The sequence below is a fragment of the Megalops cyprinoides genome, chromosome 1 (genome assembly GCF_013368585.1).
Source record: "Megalops cyprinoides isolate fMegCyp1 chromosome 1, fMegCyp1.pri, whole genome shotgun sequence".
In the NCBI taxonomy this organism is placed as follows: Eukaryota; Metazoa; Chordata; class Actinopteri; order Elopiformes; family Megalopidae; genus Megalops; species Megalops cyprinoides.
This window is the reverse complement of record NC_050583.1, coordinates 69,274,005-69,290,584: the sequence shown is the minus strand read 5'-3', so window position 1 is coordinate 69,290,584 and position 16,580 is coordinate 69,274,005. Positions and strand designations below refer to the sequence as shown.

The 16,580-nt window shown below is 40.0% G+C and overlaps 1 protein-coding gene across 1 annotated transcript; it reads right to left on the bottom strand.

The window, feature by feature from the left end:
* Positions 1 to 775: 775 nt before the first annotated feature.
* On the bottom strand, positions 776 to 16,265 carry capn9 (calpain 9). The gene is made up of 20 exons (XM_036522455.1): positions 15,973 to 16,265; positions 12,932 to 13,001; positions 12,434 to 12,552; positions 11,819 to 11,952; positions 8,311 to 8,479; positions 7,338 to 7,421; positions 7,110 to 7,195; positions 6,951 to 7,028; positions 6,443 to 6,603; positions 5,910 to 6,070; positions 5,285 to 5,493; positions 4,821 to 4,857; positions 4,074 to 4,154; positions 3,239 to 3,296; positions 3,030 to 3,094; positions 2,625 to 2,693; positions 2,194 to 2,272; positions 1,533 to 1,649; positions 1,345 to 1,403; positions 776 to 1,182 (listed from the first exon to the last, which is right to left on the bottom strand). Exons 1-20 carry the CDS (start codon positions 16,177 to 16,179, stop codon positions 1,156 to 1,158), a joined length of 2,070 nt encoding a protein of 689 aa, XP_036378348.1. The 5' UTR covers positions 16,180 to 16,265; the 3' UTR covers positions 776 to 1,155.
* Positions 16,266 to 16,580: the final 315 nt, after the last annotated feature.

The following is a 16,580-nucleotide window of genomic DNA, read 5'->3' as shown; positions in this document are numbered from 1 at the left end:
CCGTCATTCCTACCTCACTCCACAAACCCTCCACATCACTGTAGTGAAATTGTCGGCTTTCTTAAAGTATCATGTCTTTTCAATACATACCACTGGCTAACTTTTCAAGCACAGTATCTTGAAACAATCACTGAGGCCATGCAAATTTTGCTGCTATTCCTCACAACATATGTGTCTAAGATATTGTTCTGCAATGACAGCTATGAAGTCGAAGTACAGGACCCAGCTGAAATTGGAGCATGATCTAAGTTTGCCTGTCATCCATTTCACCTCAAATAAATAAACTCTGTGGAGAAAGGCAGGCATACACCTCACATTAAAGGTGAAACATTTTCATTTAGTGATTAATGATTTAATGAGGGGTGGCAGTGTAGCATTGTGGTTAAGGTTGCCGGTTCCATCCCTGCTGGGACACTGCTGCTGTACCCTTGGTACCCCCTAAGACACTTAACCTACAGTTGTCTCAGTAAATATCCAGCTGTATAAAATGACAGCATTGTAAAGAACTGTAACCTTTAACTGTAAGTCGCTCTGGGTAAGAGCGTCTGCTAAATAATATAATGTAATGATTTGTATTGTTTGCTGATTGACACAATGCATGGCAGGCATATGTTTTATTTACTTTACAAGCATTTATACTGGTGTTCACCTGGAATGACCGTCGAGTCAGGAAGGACTCACCAGAGATGGCTGCTGAGTTTCTGAGATCTGACTGTTATCTGTGATTTAAGTAACCTCATACACACAAACCACTGACTGACCAAATTGTCTTTATTTGAAAACTTTGACAGGAAATGCTTTCTTTTATAATTGTGACAAACAGAAGAGTACAAATTTCAGAACTGCAGCAACTTTTCATCCTTTGCATTAAGATTAAGCAACTACATTCAGGATTTGGAAGGTTCTTGAGTGGGATGTACATAAAAAGCTAAATCTGTAAGACAGTAGAATTATTGAGTAATGCATCAAATAAGAATGTCTTTGTATTTTGCAAGCAGATCTGGGCATAAGAAGCGTCTTATGCCACCACATCATTTGAATCTTTTTTGCCTTCCTTTTGAATTAGCAATTTACAAACTGATTAGACTGTTCACATCTCTTCCGCTCACATTATGACTTCCTTTTGTTAAATGTCAGACCTCCTCCGGTTGATCTTCAGACATTCATGGATAAGAACAGGAACTGTTGAGACAAACAAAATTCTGATAGTTTAGTAACTCTGTGCAACACTGAATTCATAAAATATGACTTGACAAAAAGGGAATAGTCAGGGAGATTGAAAGATATGAGCTACAATACTGGATACAGCTGCTGTGTAATGTAGGGAGAGTGTGTCACTGTCACCTGCTCGATATTCATGGAAACCACCCCTTTCTTCTTTTTGTCCAATGCCTGGAAAACTCCTGTGTGAGAACAGAAAACAGAAAATCGCAAAGGATTTGCTTGGTCAGTCCTCTTACTGTATGTGCTGATCAGTGCAAAAGTCTGAGTGCAGAGTCTGAGTCTGATGAACTGCATTGTGGGCTACTCACTAATCATGTTCTCCAGACGCACGATGCAGGTGAGGTAATCATCAAAATCAATGTCATAGTTCGAGTCTGCGAACCTCAGTCCCAATAACTGCAGAAGCTTGGTGTTGAGTTGAATTCCTGGCAGTGAGATGAACATAGCACAGTGATTTGGGAAAATATACTTTAGCTATACAGCTTTAGCACCATCTGCATTATATGACCTGTACACATCTTGCCCTTGCCTGTTTGCCTACTATATGCACTTTTGTACGTCGCTTTGGATAAAAGCGTCTACTAAATGAATAAATGTAAATGTAAAATGTAAAATATACACTATGTCCCTCAGACCAAAGTTGGGATGTCAATCTCCATTGCATTTAAATGACAAAGACACACAGGAATATAAGTATTATCATGTAGTTATAGTTTTATAGAATTATATGTTCAACAAGATTTGGTTGATTCAATGATTTATTTTAACTACATTTTTTTTTACGTTTTACTACACAAAGCAGCAAGACAAATGAATGGGAGGATATGTAGCATATGCCTACTCTATCTGCACTTCTAGACTGCTGAGTTAATGTGACATCTCATACTATCACAGACTCCACGACTACTTTAATGAGGATTTAGTCTTAATTTTGGACTTCAAGTTGCCATTCATCATGTTTTTCCTCACCTGCTGCTTTGAGAGCAATGCGCAGCTCATAAGAGGACATGCGTCCAGACCTGTCTGTGTCAAAGGAGAGGAACAGCATCTGCAACAGCAGAAAACACACAATTGCATCAATGATTTCAAACTACTAACTGTGAATCTTCGATTGAACACCCAAGCACATTCAAAATGACTTTGTATTTGAGATGGAGCAATCTGAATGAAAAGATTTTGCAAGATTATATGGTATGTGATGATTCTGAATTCATTCACCAGTATAAAATCATTCATGTGATTTTGAAATTTTAATTCTCAACTATGAGCTCAGTTTCCTCGGGAGCCAGTGCACACAAACCATACAAACTTTATTACCATCATCTCTTGACATTGTACTTCAAATAATTTGATTAGATTACTGTACATTTAGAGGCTAGGCATTTCTCATGTATACTTACAATCCATTTTTTCAATTTATCCCAGAAGATTTTGAATTCCTGAAAGTCCAGCATCCCTGAGCTGTCAACCTGTAGTTACTCAGTTAAGTTATATTCTTATTTCAAAGTATGGCATTATAATACTGTTGATCAGTATAAAAACAGAAATCAGGAAATACTGTTTTACCACAAGTAAGAGAGAATTATTTAGCAGATCAAAGAAGTCTTTGGATTTTGACCAGCAGTGCAACACTGTCATTAATGGTGGTATTATGTCAACTTTATAGTCACTGTGAATACAAACCAACCTTCTTTCATTTTTCACAATTTGTTGTGAAGACTAAGACATAGGATTCTGACTTCTCTGTAATAATTCCTAGGCACAACAAGCAACAGTTTGTGGGCCACAGCATTTCAAAAAGATACATCCATCAGATTAATAATGCTGTGGCAGGTGTTGAGGCTCACGCCATCAAACTTGACCTCCTTCCCTGAAAAAAGGAAAAGGCATGTCATTTTTAGCAGTTTCCAGAAAGATATGTATGCAGATATGTATCTCTCTAATAACCACACATGTCCCGTGTCCCTCTAAATAGCCATCAGGTCTGGCTGCCTCCAGGAAGAGGGATACTTACTCCTGGCCAACACCTCGTTCAGGACAAACTGAAGCTCTCTGGCACTGATTGCCTGATCCTGAAGTGAAGACAGACAGCTATTGGTAAATGTCTGTTTGCTGCTTTAAGCTGGTATTACTACCCAGTGTTAAAAAAAAAAGCTCAAAGCATCCATATGTGTGTCAAGTATGCAAAATGTCATTAGACAAAACATAAAGCTAATGGACAAAACACCTTGCATAGGTCATGATTTCCACTGGAGCGTAATAAACTTCCTAGTTAACGTGCTTAACACCACAGGAATTTTGATAAGCTCTCACCCTGTGAACTGGAATATACTCAAATTGCAGCATCACAAAAATGTTAGTACTTTCTGCAGAATTAACCTTCTCAGTTACAGACTTCTACATCTAGATCCTGAAACACATTCATGTGTTACCAATCTGATAAATGGGATGACGTGACAGCAAAAGAACTGCCAATTTTCACAAACGGGGAGATCTGGTCTATGGCTAAAAAGCTGAGGTCTCCACTTACTCCTCAAGAATTAGGACCTGATCCAGGTAAATCACTACTGCCTGTGTTTTGGACTCATCTCTTGAAATTAACAAAATGCTACTCGACAAGTATTACCAATTTATTGAACACAAATTGTGCAATAGCAGTGTATATATGGCCAACCCAGAAAGACACAGTGTTAACGGCTATAGCAAGTGAGTGCTGCACACTGTTCTGTAATAAATAAATTTTTAATCACGAGATGTCCATGTTACACTTCACTGAAATTTAAGTGGTGCCCTTGGCTACAAGTGTCCAGACTGGAAAGGTGTTTGGTGTTCTCCCCATCATGTCTCACCGAGCCGGAGATCTGCTGGAAGAGCCTCCTCAGGCCCTTCTCCTCATCTGTCTCCTCCTCAGGTGGGTTGGGCATAGGTGGCTGCAAACAGTAAAGTTCAGAGTGAGCTTCTCCTTCCCTTCAAATACCCATCTCAATTTGATTACCTCATTCATTTTACCTTCAGACAGCTTCATTAAGGGTTAACTGCAATCTGGCATCATATCCTTCAGCCAATCCATTTAAAGGTATGGAGATTTACTGGAGCAGCTAAGGTATAGTTAGTACCTTGCTTGAGAGTCTAGCAGTCCTTGCAGGATTTGGCCTCATGACCCATAGATCAAGAGTGCCCAAGCTGAAAGGTATTGAATTTTAGTTTCATATTTCTGAAGTGAACACCCATGCTTTGCAAAGATACCCTATAATAGGCAGTATGCCATGGACATGTTGTACCAACTTCCATGCTCAGTTGAATTTCAAGCAGAAGAATTATGTATAGCAGTAGTAACTTAATTCAAGACAATATTAACCTACTTGCAACACAGAGCAAGTGTGCTCAGAAAATATTGTTAGGGGGATTGTCTCCATGTATTTCATCCTGTTACAGCTGGAGACACTTGTACATAACAAAAAAAAATACAAAAGTGTCATAATTTTTTCTTAGAAAAATACATAAACTAATTGTCATTAATTTTTCAGTTGTGTTGCTAAATACTAATCTAAAAAGGCTCGCCCTGTTTCCTATTTTTCAGTTTCGTCTGTACTTACATCTGGTAGGTCAGCCTCAATTGTGTTTCCCAGCTCCCTGTTTAATGAATTAAAACATTTTTTACAGGCCTCTGCATTTTTACAAAAATAGCAATCAATAGTGTATTTTGTTTCGAATGAAATATCATTATAATTTGTAACATATTTGATGTGGTATAATAGATTAACCTCTGAAAACTGATTTGAGAAACCTCCAGACATGCATTCAATCAAGATTTGTTCTTGCCTTTAAGCTACAATTAACTACAGGTGTTTACATCTTCCAGATTGCTTAGAGAGTTCAGAGATCAAAATAATTACTGAAAGCAGTTGTGTTTACATTGAAAGTCACATTTACATTCATTATCAGATTTATGGACAAATGTTGGCTGAATCCATGCCTCACTCCAAAGAACAGAATACATGTATGGCACCCTGGTTGTGTAGGGAGACATTGAAAAAAGGTAAGGAGATAGCAGACGCACTGTGTGTCAGCCTTCTTCTCAGAGAAGATCCTGAGCATGAAGTCGGCCTCATGGTGAGGTTGGAATGTTGTAGGCACCAGGAGGTAGTTCCCTGGGGGAAGCAGAAAGCGTTGGGAGATCTCCCTCACGTTAATGTAGGTCTTGCTTCTGGCTTTGGAAGCGTTGTATCGGAAGAAGTCCTTGCCTTGATGATCCTCCTCATTGGGTGCCTAAGGTGGAAGGGTCAGGGAAATCATGCATGGGAATGTTCTAAGAACAATGCCAGTCACAACTCATCAATATGCATGACATTCTGCTTTTTAAAAGCTACTCTGGTATTTCAATTTTAACCAAGATGAAGAAGAAAACTTGCTCAAATTCAAAATCTGTATGATTACACTTGTTTGGAAATGACTCTGCTTCTCCTTTGTGTTAATGTTTGTGAGTCTGTAACACTACACTACATGAGTTACGAGTACACAGTGACCCCCTAAATTTCCACATTAATGAACTAGCAACATGGCCCTCTGAATATAATACGCCACCAGGGGCAGCAAAATCGCATGCCGTTGCACCATAATAACACTGGGTAGACACTGGCTTACTCCATCCTTCCCTTATTGCATGTTTGAATGAGACTGCTTACTTCATAGATGGCGAATCCAATGGTCTCCAGGTCCAACCCCTCTTTTCGCAACCTGCGTCTGTTCTTCTGCATCAGGGCCACGATGACACTGCACTGGTCATCGGCATCATCATCTGTGTCCACCAGGGTCAGTTTGAACTGCGGATTGGTCCAGAAGGTATCTGCAGAGCAAATTTGTCAAGAAGGGAAATTATTATTAGGTACCATTAAATAATAATGCTCATATTAACATTCTTGTGTGGCTTCATTCGGGCTTAATTTTTCTTGTTATTACTTTTGTCATCATTCTTGTGGTCTATTTTGATTAGAAAATGCCCTGGTAAGGGGTTTATCACGTTATCTGGATATAAATATATTGTGCCTAGAAAAGAATTTTTGCAATGCCATCAAACTGAATATCAGCTTCAATCCAGTTATAAAATTTTTAGTCAAAGATATGTTTCACTGAATATAATGTAAGTACTGTGAGTGAATAAAAGTCAAAATCAAAGTGTTGGGGCTGCCTGTGTCCAGCCTTATTTTGCTTAGCTCACCAATGTAGTTGCGGCAGCCCCCTGCTGTCGACCCACGGATCCAGTTCCCCTCAAACATTGTCACTTCCCACTTCCGCGTAGTGTCATCTGTGAGGGCATCCGGCGTCAGGTTGCAGATCTCGATTCTGTCGTAATTAGCTTTGAAGTCCCCAAACTCCATCCTGAAATGTTTCCACACAGTTTTTCTAGGGTCTAAAATGCATAGCACGCAAATTGAGCTATTCCAAAACACTAATCTGCATTGCAAGACAATGTAATAACATTTTAATGATTAAGTAGCAAAATATGGTAGATGTTTATGTGAAAGCTTAACAGGAACGCATCTAATATATTAGGAGTGTGTTGGCTACTTGGGAGCACAGGACATAACGTGGAGTTCAGAGGTACTATTGAAAAGGTTTAGGTTCATAAAAGGTCAAACCATTTTCAAATAAAACATACTTTGCACAGCTACATGCTTCACCTTTTAGTTCCGAATTCTGAAAGAAAGAACATAACATGTATCTACCAGAATTCTCCATCATCCAAGGAATTCTGCATAATGCGATTCTTCTCTGCCCTGTCAATCATGTTCCATTCTCTAGAGCTGTGAGAAGGAGAACATTGTTAACATGGTGGCCAGAAATGAGAGGGTTGCCATTAAATCAGTAACTCTTGTGGCACCTACTTGTCACTCCATGGCCCATTCCACTCCACCTGTCCCCAGGGATTCCTCACCCGAATGAGCTGGATCTTACCCCCTCTGTAATTTACCTGCAACACAATGTCAGATCAACATCCAATCGGAATCAACACAAGGTCACCCCTTTTTTCCCAACAAATTACATCAGGATATTTTAAAAGCACTCGTTTGCACATGATCGACATCTTCATGGGATGAAATGCTGATCTGTACCTCCTCCAGGCCTGTTATGGAATAGGCGTGTCCCTTGACCAGACCTGTGGATGTGCGAGCCTCTGATTCTGCAGAGCTGGTGATCTGGGGAGAGGAACAGATAGTGGGAATGTTACTGTGACTTTCAGCAACCGTACAGAGAAACAGCCATGGAGACATTTTTGTATGTGTTGTGTTTCAACAACACTTGACAAACACTAGAGGGAGCTATGGAGCGGTGTTTGTTTACTGTGGGCTCTGTTCACTCTGTAATGGAACTGATTGTAGAGAGGCCAGGGGTGAACGGAGGTGGAGAGAAGTAGAGGGAGACGGAAGACTTATCAGTGGATATCAGCAGATAATGCATCAGAACTATTTATGTCCTGTAAATGACAGATGGATTGGGAAGCATCAACAGCTGTACACCATCTTAAGACTTCATGTCAAATACGATGAATGTACTTTGGTGACTGATTCTGTGACTTGACTGCAAACAAGTGACAGTACAAATAGCAAGAGGGGAATTGGTATTTCAATTCACAGATAGTGAAGGTGGGGATAATGTTATTTATACTCCTCTTGATGTTTGATAACCGCAGTTACCACCTGGGGAGTTGCACTGTGACTGCAGTAGCATCGGTGTGAACTGTGTGAATCCCCTATTGGAGCCTGTTCATTCTAGCTTTGCTGTGGTCACAGCACAAAAATGTGTTATGCCAGTTTGATGACAATGATGTAACATTTTCTATAACCTAAAAAATGCACAAGTAAAGGAACAACACAGTTGTGCATCTACAGCATCTCTATCACAGCAAACACCAATGCAGACTAGAGGACCTAGTTGAAAACATTGACCTTGTTTTCCACATCAGTCATGTTTATTACACATTTCAGAATCAGTATCACGACGCCGGCCCCATGTGCTGCTTTAAATTACTGCACAGGGTTTGGGTTCATCTCAGTAGATGAGCAGGTGTTCACTCAAGACACTTACGTCAATGGAGCAGCCTAGCATGGACCCTCGTTCTTGGGCCTTCTGGAGGATCTGGAAGAGGTTATCAGGGGCGGCCTTGGTCTCATATGTTTCCCCCACACCTCCAGTGAAATCTTCCATAGCCTCCAGAGTGCTGCCCCCCTTCAGGGCTTCATAGCTGCCATGGAGCCTGTAAGAAAACACAAAATAAGAGTGAGATCACAATGCACTCTGACACCCATTAATAATAATAGTGCAAAAATATAGCTGCAAGCAGCAATGAAGGGGTCAAGCACCTCAGGGCCACCGGGTAGACAACTAATCAGAACAACCCCTGACCAAGACACCAATCCATCACAGGGTCAACAGACACACTGACACCCACTCTTCCACTCTCGCCTATGGGCAATACAGCATGTCCAATTGACATTACCTGAATGTGTTTGGACTGTGGTAGAAAAACCAGAATACCCAGAGGAAAGCCACATGAACGCAAGGACAAGGTACAAACTGAATACAGATGCACCCCGAACTTGAAACCTCCATAATGTTAGGCAGTACTGCTACCCATTTGCACCACCGCACTGCCCCCGACTACATATATGTCAAGCTTAAATATAAGCAGTGCCACATAAAATGCAGTGTGCCTTCTTGGGACATTGCTATAAGAAGCACCAATTCTACTGGAGGCGGGCAATTTTTGGGTAATTGAATAATTCCAAAATCATGGGAAAAATGGCAGAGAAGATACCATATTAGCTGAATATAATAAAATGTTCCTGATTAGAAAAGGAACCCCCATTTTTCAACACCTTTATATGGTAAAAGACTTTTTGAAGATCAAATCATATTTTTTAAAGAAATCATTTTATTTGATATCAAGTTAAGAAAACATACTGAATAAAACAAGGCACGATGACATATTTTCTACATCTTTTAGATGAAACTGCCACATTTAAATATAAATACAATGCAATCACATTTTCAAATGTATAAGTTATTTAAATAAAAATAAAAAATAAACTAGTCTGCTGGGATTTCTAATACCACTCAACAATGTCAGATAAATGGCGCCATCTGCTGTTCTTAATGTATAATTACATTAAAGTGTCTAGTCCTCGCATGTAGGATAGCCCCACTTTGCAGGTGTAATTTCTGAAGTAGAAAAAAAACGCTGTCTTACATTCAGCCCAATATGGAAAGTCCAATTGTTTCTTCAACACTATTTAGTGTATTACTTGTGGCAATAGGTCAAAAGGTGCTGGAGATGTGCCTATTTTAAGTGCTAAAAACTGTATCTTAGCAGCCATGCTATTCGGACATTGAACTGTTGAAGTGTTCATTTTCCAGTTAGGACCTGATATGTAATGATGTAATGACCTACAAAAAATTGGTGGCAATATATGTTTTTCATTGTGTGGCGTGTGCCTTTTGATGTCCATTGGGGCAAAATGTCATTAAAATCTAAGTACATGGACACATGGGTGTTTAAACCTGTTTTTCAGTATAGCACCCCAAAGTGGCCAAATTTCACTAAAATTGGTGTGTGCCACCCAGGCCTAATTGTAAGCATGTGTATTGACTTTTATGCCAATGAACAAAAAGCATTGCAGAGATATGGCCACTCTTCCTTTATGGCGACTTCACGGGCAAATTTGTGGGGACACTGTGGCCACATTGTTCAAACTGGCAACTATCCTTTAACTGTTAAAGACAATGATCAAAAGAGGTAATACACAAAACCTCATTGTGCCATAACTCTAGGAGGAGGTGGTTAAATGTGTTTTTGACAAAATGAAAGGTGGATGAAACACAAAATGGCTGATGTGGAGGTTTCATAAGTTCCCAGATAGGATCCTTAACTTTGATGAAGAAAAAAAAATTAGTTGAGATAGCTGCTTTTCTGCCAGAGTAATGGGTATTTTAATGATTTTTAATGGTATAGCGCCCCAAGTGGCCAAATTTCATGAAACCTGGTGCCTACCCAGTGTTGCTAATACCAACAAAGTGTACCAAGTTGGGTATCACTCCAACAAAACATTGCTGAGATATGACTCACTTCCTGTTTTGGTGTCTTCACCATGGAATTTCATTGGATGGCAGCCATATCGTTTGCCCTAGCAAAATTCTTTGAATAACTTTTGGTCAGAACCCTCTGTAGATGATACGGACCAAATTTGGTGGTGATACGATCAACGGTCTAGGACTAGTTCGCAAAAGTAGGTTTTTCAAAAAATTGAAAACATGATTTTTTTTTTCCAAAAATCCATTACAGCGGATGAGTCTATTCAATTCATCATGACCCAGCGATTCAGCGGAAATAAGGATGGCTGACACACAGGTTTCATGCTTTCCCAGCTAGGGTCCTTCACTGTGATGATGCACAAGAAATTTGGTTAAAACATCTGATTTGGTTCCAAAGCTATAGGCATTTGAATTTCTTTTCTCTGTTTTGCTGGTATAGCGCCCCCATATGGCCAAATTTCATGACACGTGGTGGGTACCCTATATTCCCCCTGGCAATAAAGTATACCAATTTTGGCATGACTCCAACCAAGCATTGCTGACATATGGCTCACTTCCTGTTTTGGTGTCTTTGGCATGGAAATTCATTGGACTACAGTGGCCACATCGTTTGCCCTAGCAAAATTTACATTTACATTTGGCAGACACTTTTATCCAAAGTGACTTACAGTTCTTTTTTTTACAGTGTTATCCATTTATACAGCTGGATATTTACTGAGACAATTGTGGGTTAAGTACCTTGCCCAAGGGTACAGCAGCAGTGTCCCAGCGGGGATCAATCCGGCAACCTTTCGGTTACAAGTCCTGCTCCTTAACCACTATGCTACACTGCCACCCAAATTCTTTGAATAGCTTTTGGTCACACCCATCTGTAGATGATACGTACCAAATTTGGTGGTGATAGGATCAACGGCCTAGGACTAGTTTGCAAAAGTAGTTTTTTCAAAAAATTCAAAATGGCGGAAAATCCAATATGGCGGACGCCAATGGGTGCATTCGAATTGTCATGACCCAGGGATTCAGGGGAAAAAAGATCACAACGCTAGGACAAATGGTTCAAAAGTTATAAGCAAAAATGTACCTTGAAGTTTGGCCTGTTGGTGGCGCTACAGAGATGGATGGATTGACCCCAAAGTTGAGGCCTGGATACTTTGGACTGTCCTCTATCAATGTGCCAAATTTCATAAAAATCCACCAAGGGGTTCTATAGGCTGCCATAGACTCCCAGAGGAGAAAGTATAATAGTGAAAAATTCGGTGCTTGGCCCCTAATAATAGTGACAAATTCTAACAATTACAATAGGTGCCTAGCACCTTCAAATACTTGTTAGAACTGGCAGTTTCACACACCTATGTGAGTGTGTCACTATACTTACTGTATGCACTTCAGTATGTCGCTTTGGATAAAAGCGTCTGCTAAATAAATAAATGTAAATGTAAATGTAGTGGCATTCAAAGCCTAGCTTTGTCCTTTTTAGCTTGCCGGTGACGGCAGACAGACTCACTTGGCATAGGCCTTCTCCAGCAGGGCGCTCCAGAACTCATTGTTGTCGGCCGAATGGACGAACACCAGGCGGTTGCGGACTGTGGGCAGCTTGTCATCAACGACCACATCTAGCCACTGGTTGTGCTGCCAGAACTGCAGGGATGAAAGCAAAGTTGACACAAGTTCCTTTCGGACACACACATAAACTACACCACAGCTCAATATCAGAATGCTGTGGGATCATGTTTCCATTCACTCATTCTTGAAAACACCTAGACCAAACAGTGAAACACTTCATCATTAATGTATTTCTTTCTTTAAACTGCCATCAGACCCAGATGGTATACCAGCTTGATTTTCCTCATTATACATAAGAGCCTATTCTAATTTTTAACTTATCTAATTGGGGATATCAAACTGGATTGGATGTTAACAATGTTATTTTTTATGTCTTATACTGAACCCTGTCTAGGACTTGAAGAATTTCCAAGGGTACATACTGTGCAATTTTCTGTGTTCCACAGTGTTTTTTGCAACAATGTTGAGAGAACTTACCAGACCTGTGTTGTACTGAATACAAAGTACTGAATAGCAAATACACAATTGTCTACCAGTACTGCAAGGTTTTCTGCACCTGGAAGTGAAAAATCCCAGCATATCTGTCTTCAAAACTCTGGTCATGTGGCACCACCCTGGCCAATGTTTGCTTATGGAGAGTTAGAGAGGCAATGGCAGCCAGTAACCAGCAGTCACCTGGAGTGAGAAGCAGAACAGCACAGGTTGAGCCAACCACAGAGACAGATGGAGCTTTCATTCACTTAGACCTATATGCAGCAGAAAATACCACTGTACATCATTACTGGAGTACAGGCATGGAAACTTATCATCTAAATACTTATTACTCCTGTGAATAAACAGTACTGTATAGTGGAATGTGAAATTCCAAATATGAGAAATTAATTTAACATGTCAAAAATTAAGGCTTTCATTTTCAAAACAGCTAGGGATCTAATTAAAGTAGTATGTTCTGTTACATGTTAAAATAAGTATCCCACATTTTAAATACATATTTATTTCCATTGGCCTGAGACAAAGGATTACAGCCCATCGTTGCAGCACCAGACATACTGACCCAGCTCTCCTTGGCAGATATCTGTTCTATCAGCTCCACCCAGGATAAATTTAGGGTCTTGACAAATTTCCTGGAATCACAAAAATGCAGCATGATTGTCAGAGATCTAAAAGAAACATTGGTGTGTGTTATGCAGTGCATAGCATTAGTTTCTGCCCTGTATTTAAGAACACAAACTCATAAGCCCCATGAAGACTTAACAGTATATTAATCATGCAGTTTTTACTGGTTCCTGAAAATCAGACAGGGCTGAGGATTGTTTCTACATTTTACTTAAGTTGATTTAAGCAGTGGTTCCAAATTCAGGTCACATTAAAGGGAATGGGGCAACTCTGACCCCGTCCCTGTCAATTAACTAGTGGTGTAACGGACCGGAGTTGATCCGTGATACCTACGGATACCCCCTCACGGTTCGGCTCGCATGTGAAACGCGGATTAATTGCAAAGTTCAAACATAATAGTGTGAAATACAGTTTTACTACCGCTGTTACTTTTTAAAGTAATAATTCCCTAAATCTCGATGCAGAGTTGCAAAGATGAAAAGTGAAAAGATACAAACGCCATTTTAAAACCTAACCTTACTTAGCAGAAGCGTTGCGAGGACGAAGGCTGCGTCCGAAATCGCTCACTCGTTCACTCACTCACTATTCACAGTCACAGTCAGCTAGCTAGCTAAGTGACTACCTAGTTGCAACTGACATTTACCTGCTAGCTAGATAATACCGCTACCTATCTAGCTGTGAAATAACGAGCATTCAGCTTCGTCTGTTCAAATTAGTTGAAACTAACGTTAGCTAGCTAGCTGACTAGATCCATGACTCAAAAGTGAAGTATCACTGATCCCAAATATTGGCAAAAATTTAAAAGTTTAAATGGCAAAAATTAGGATTCCAGCAAAGAACAACAAAAACCTCCACATATGTCATTCAGCTTGCACCTATATTTGTGATGTTGCTTGGTTGGTTGTAACACCAAACCAGCCATTTTCCACAGAACTCATCAAACACATACAATGATATTATAGCATACAGTTCTCAACAATGATGGAGACAGCATTAAGGGCATGCAAGATTTTTAGTGGGTGGAAGACAGGTTACACACACCCTAACTAAAATATGAATGGATTCCTGTCGTGTTTGTAACAGAGTTGCCACACAGCAAGATTATGACCACACCTACACCTTCAATTGATAACCTGAATAATGGAATCTCTGTATCATCAAAGCCCTGAGAAGTTATGCAAAGTATCCAACAATCGAGTCATCCCTCCCCTTTTCATGCAAGTTTTTGGGGAAAAAAAAGTTTGAACTTTTTTGGAATTTTTTGTAAAATGATTGCCACATACAATATTTAACATGCAATGCCCAACATACATACTGTGTGGTATTGTTTAAAATATTATGTGGTGTAGCTATCTAGTATTGAGTTGTTTTGAGATACTGTCCTGATATATTCATTACCAAGACAGTGTTTTCAATGCAGTTGCACCAATAAGCTATGTTTATGGATGGCAGCCAACAGTACTCTGTCTGGTCAGGGCCGTCAGGGGAGAATTCACTGATGGATGCAGAACAGGTTTTTTTAGGGGAGCACCTATGAGGGTGTGTTCACATTCTTGCAGGTTCACTCAGACAGGCATGTCGCTCAGCCTGGAATGCCACATACAATAACCCAGAGAGAGTGGTGGCTATGTTGGGGAACACCCAAATGGAAAAAAATGCATGGAAAAATACCATTCAATAAACACCCAGTTAACAAAAACTTGTTGTCTTGTGCTTTTCATTAGAACTAAAAACACTATAGAGAAGGGAAGAGACTCAGTTTCATTGATGCTGAAGAAATGTTTCTCTCTCAGCTAGGTATGTCAGTAGCATGTGTGCCAATAAAGAAACTCATTTAGCATTAAGCAAGCCACTGATCCTTTTGGAGGTTGTAAAACATACTCTACTCTGCTACGCTATTGAAATAGCCATAGAGTTGTGTGTAAATTCAAAGGAATCCAGGGTATGTAGCCACCCATTCATTGAATTATTTATTTGCTTTCCAGACACTGTCATCCCTAGTGACATACATGGCTTACATTTTTTACTGGAGCACCCCACCAAGGACTCAGAGCTGAAGCCTTAAGGTTTCAAAGTTCAGCTACCCACACACTGCTGTCCAAATTGTAAATTACAAAATGGTATTGGCTGTGATGTGGTAGTATACAATTTGGTCAGAACAAATGCCAGCTTGCCAGATCCCTTAGCTACATGGCTACCAACAGCAAACTCCTGTCACATTCAAGAGGAAAAGATTATGATTCTCAGAATTCTATCTCATATCATTCTGAGCAAAAACTCTGGTCTACAGTAAAGGCAAACACTGCACACAACCTGACTTACATTATTAACTATATACATAATAATTATTACATATTTAACTATTAATTATTAAGAAAGTACAGAAATATGTAACAATACCTGTCATTCTGTCATGTTCTCTAATAGTGAGATAAGAATAGTAAGTTCTGTAGTAAGTGAAGTTCTCATTGAACTCAGAGTTTCCAAAATGATTGAGTCAACATGCTGAATGCTGCACATTTAAATACCTTAATGTGCATTAGGTGTACTGCAAACATACTTATACTTTTGCTATGTAAACCATAACTAGTTTAATTTCTTACAATTCACAAAACTTAGGTACTGTATATTCATCATGAACAAAGCAATTAGCTTATTTCTTTCTACAGCTTTGACAAGAAAGCCTTGCATATATTTGATGACAACCCTTTTCATAACTTTTGGAGGGAATCCTAGTATGGTATTTCCAGTGACCTATCTGGAACAGTAAACACAACAGACTAATGCATACCATTTAAAAAGCTTCCTAATTACTCAGTAAGTCAGTTTGACATTATATCTTATTTTAAAGGGTTTTTTTGATATTTTTCTCTCTGTATGAAGCTTCAAAAGACAACATCAATTCTCAATTCTCAGGACATAGCAAGGTACATTTTTATCAATGTCATATACCTAGTTGGCACAGCATACAGTACATACCAGTGGTCGCTTCCACTGAAAGTTGATGGGGACACTCTGGCTGTAGAACAGAGACGAGTCACATGCAGGGAAGTCAGGATCCTCAAACAGCACCTTTCTCTGCAGGCACTCCTGCCTCAGTTGCTCAAACGTCTTGCCATCTGACTGAGCGCTGACAACCTTCGTGGGCTGGAGGCCTCGACTGGACACGGTGGAACTGTAAGGCATTTTGCGACCCTCACAAGAGGATAGGCAGACAGGCACAGAACAAACAGACAGCTGTGTGAATTGTGACAGGCAAAGTGCTCGACGCTCACCTGCTTCCGTCTGTCAGGCAGGTGGACCAGGTTGGCTGGTAGGACCACGCCTGTCATGTGTAGCAAAACAGGTTTGCCCTCCTGAGCTTTTCCCATTAGCCAGGCTGCTCCAATGGCCTCGGCACCAGAGTTTGCAGAGGAATGTGCTCAGCCTGGCTTTCATGTGAACACCTGTGTTGGCTGTGCACAAGAATTCTCTGTATGTGTTGCAAATGACACAGATACCATCACACTTCCCATTACATACAATATTTTTTTCTCTTTTCCAGTACTCCCATATTATTCATTTATATAGCTGAATATTTACTGAGG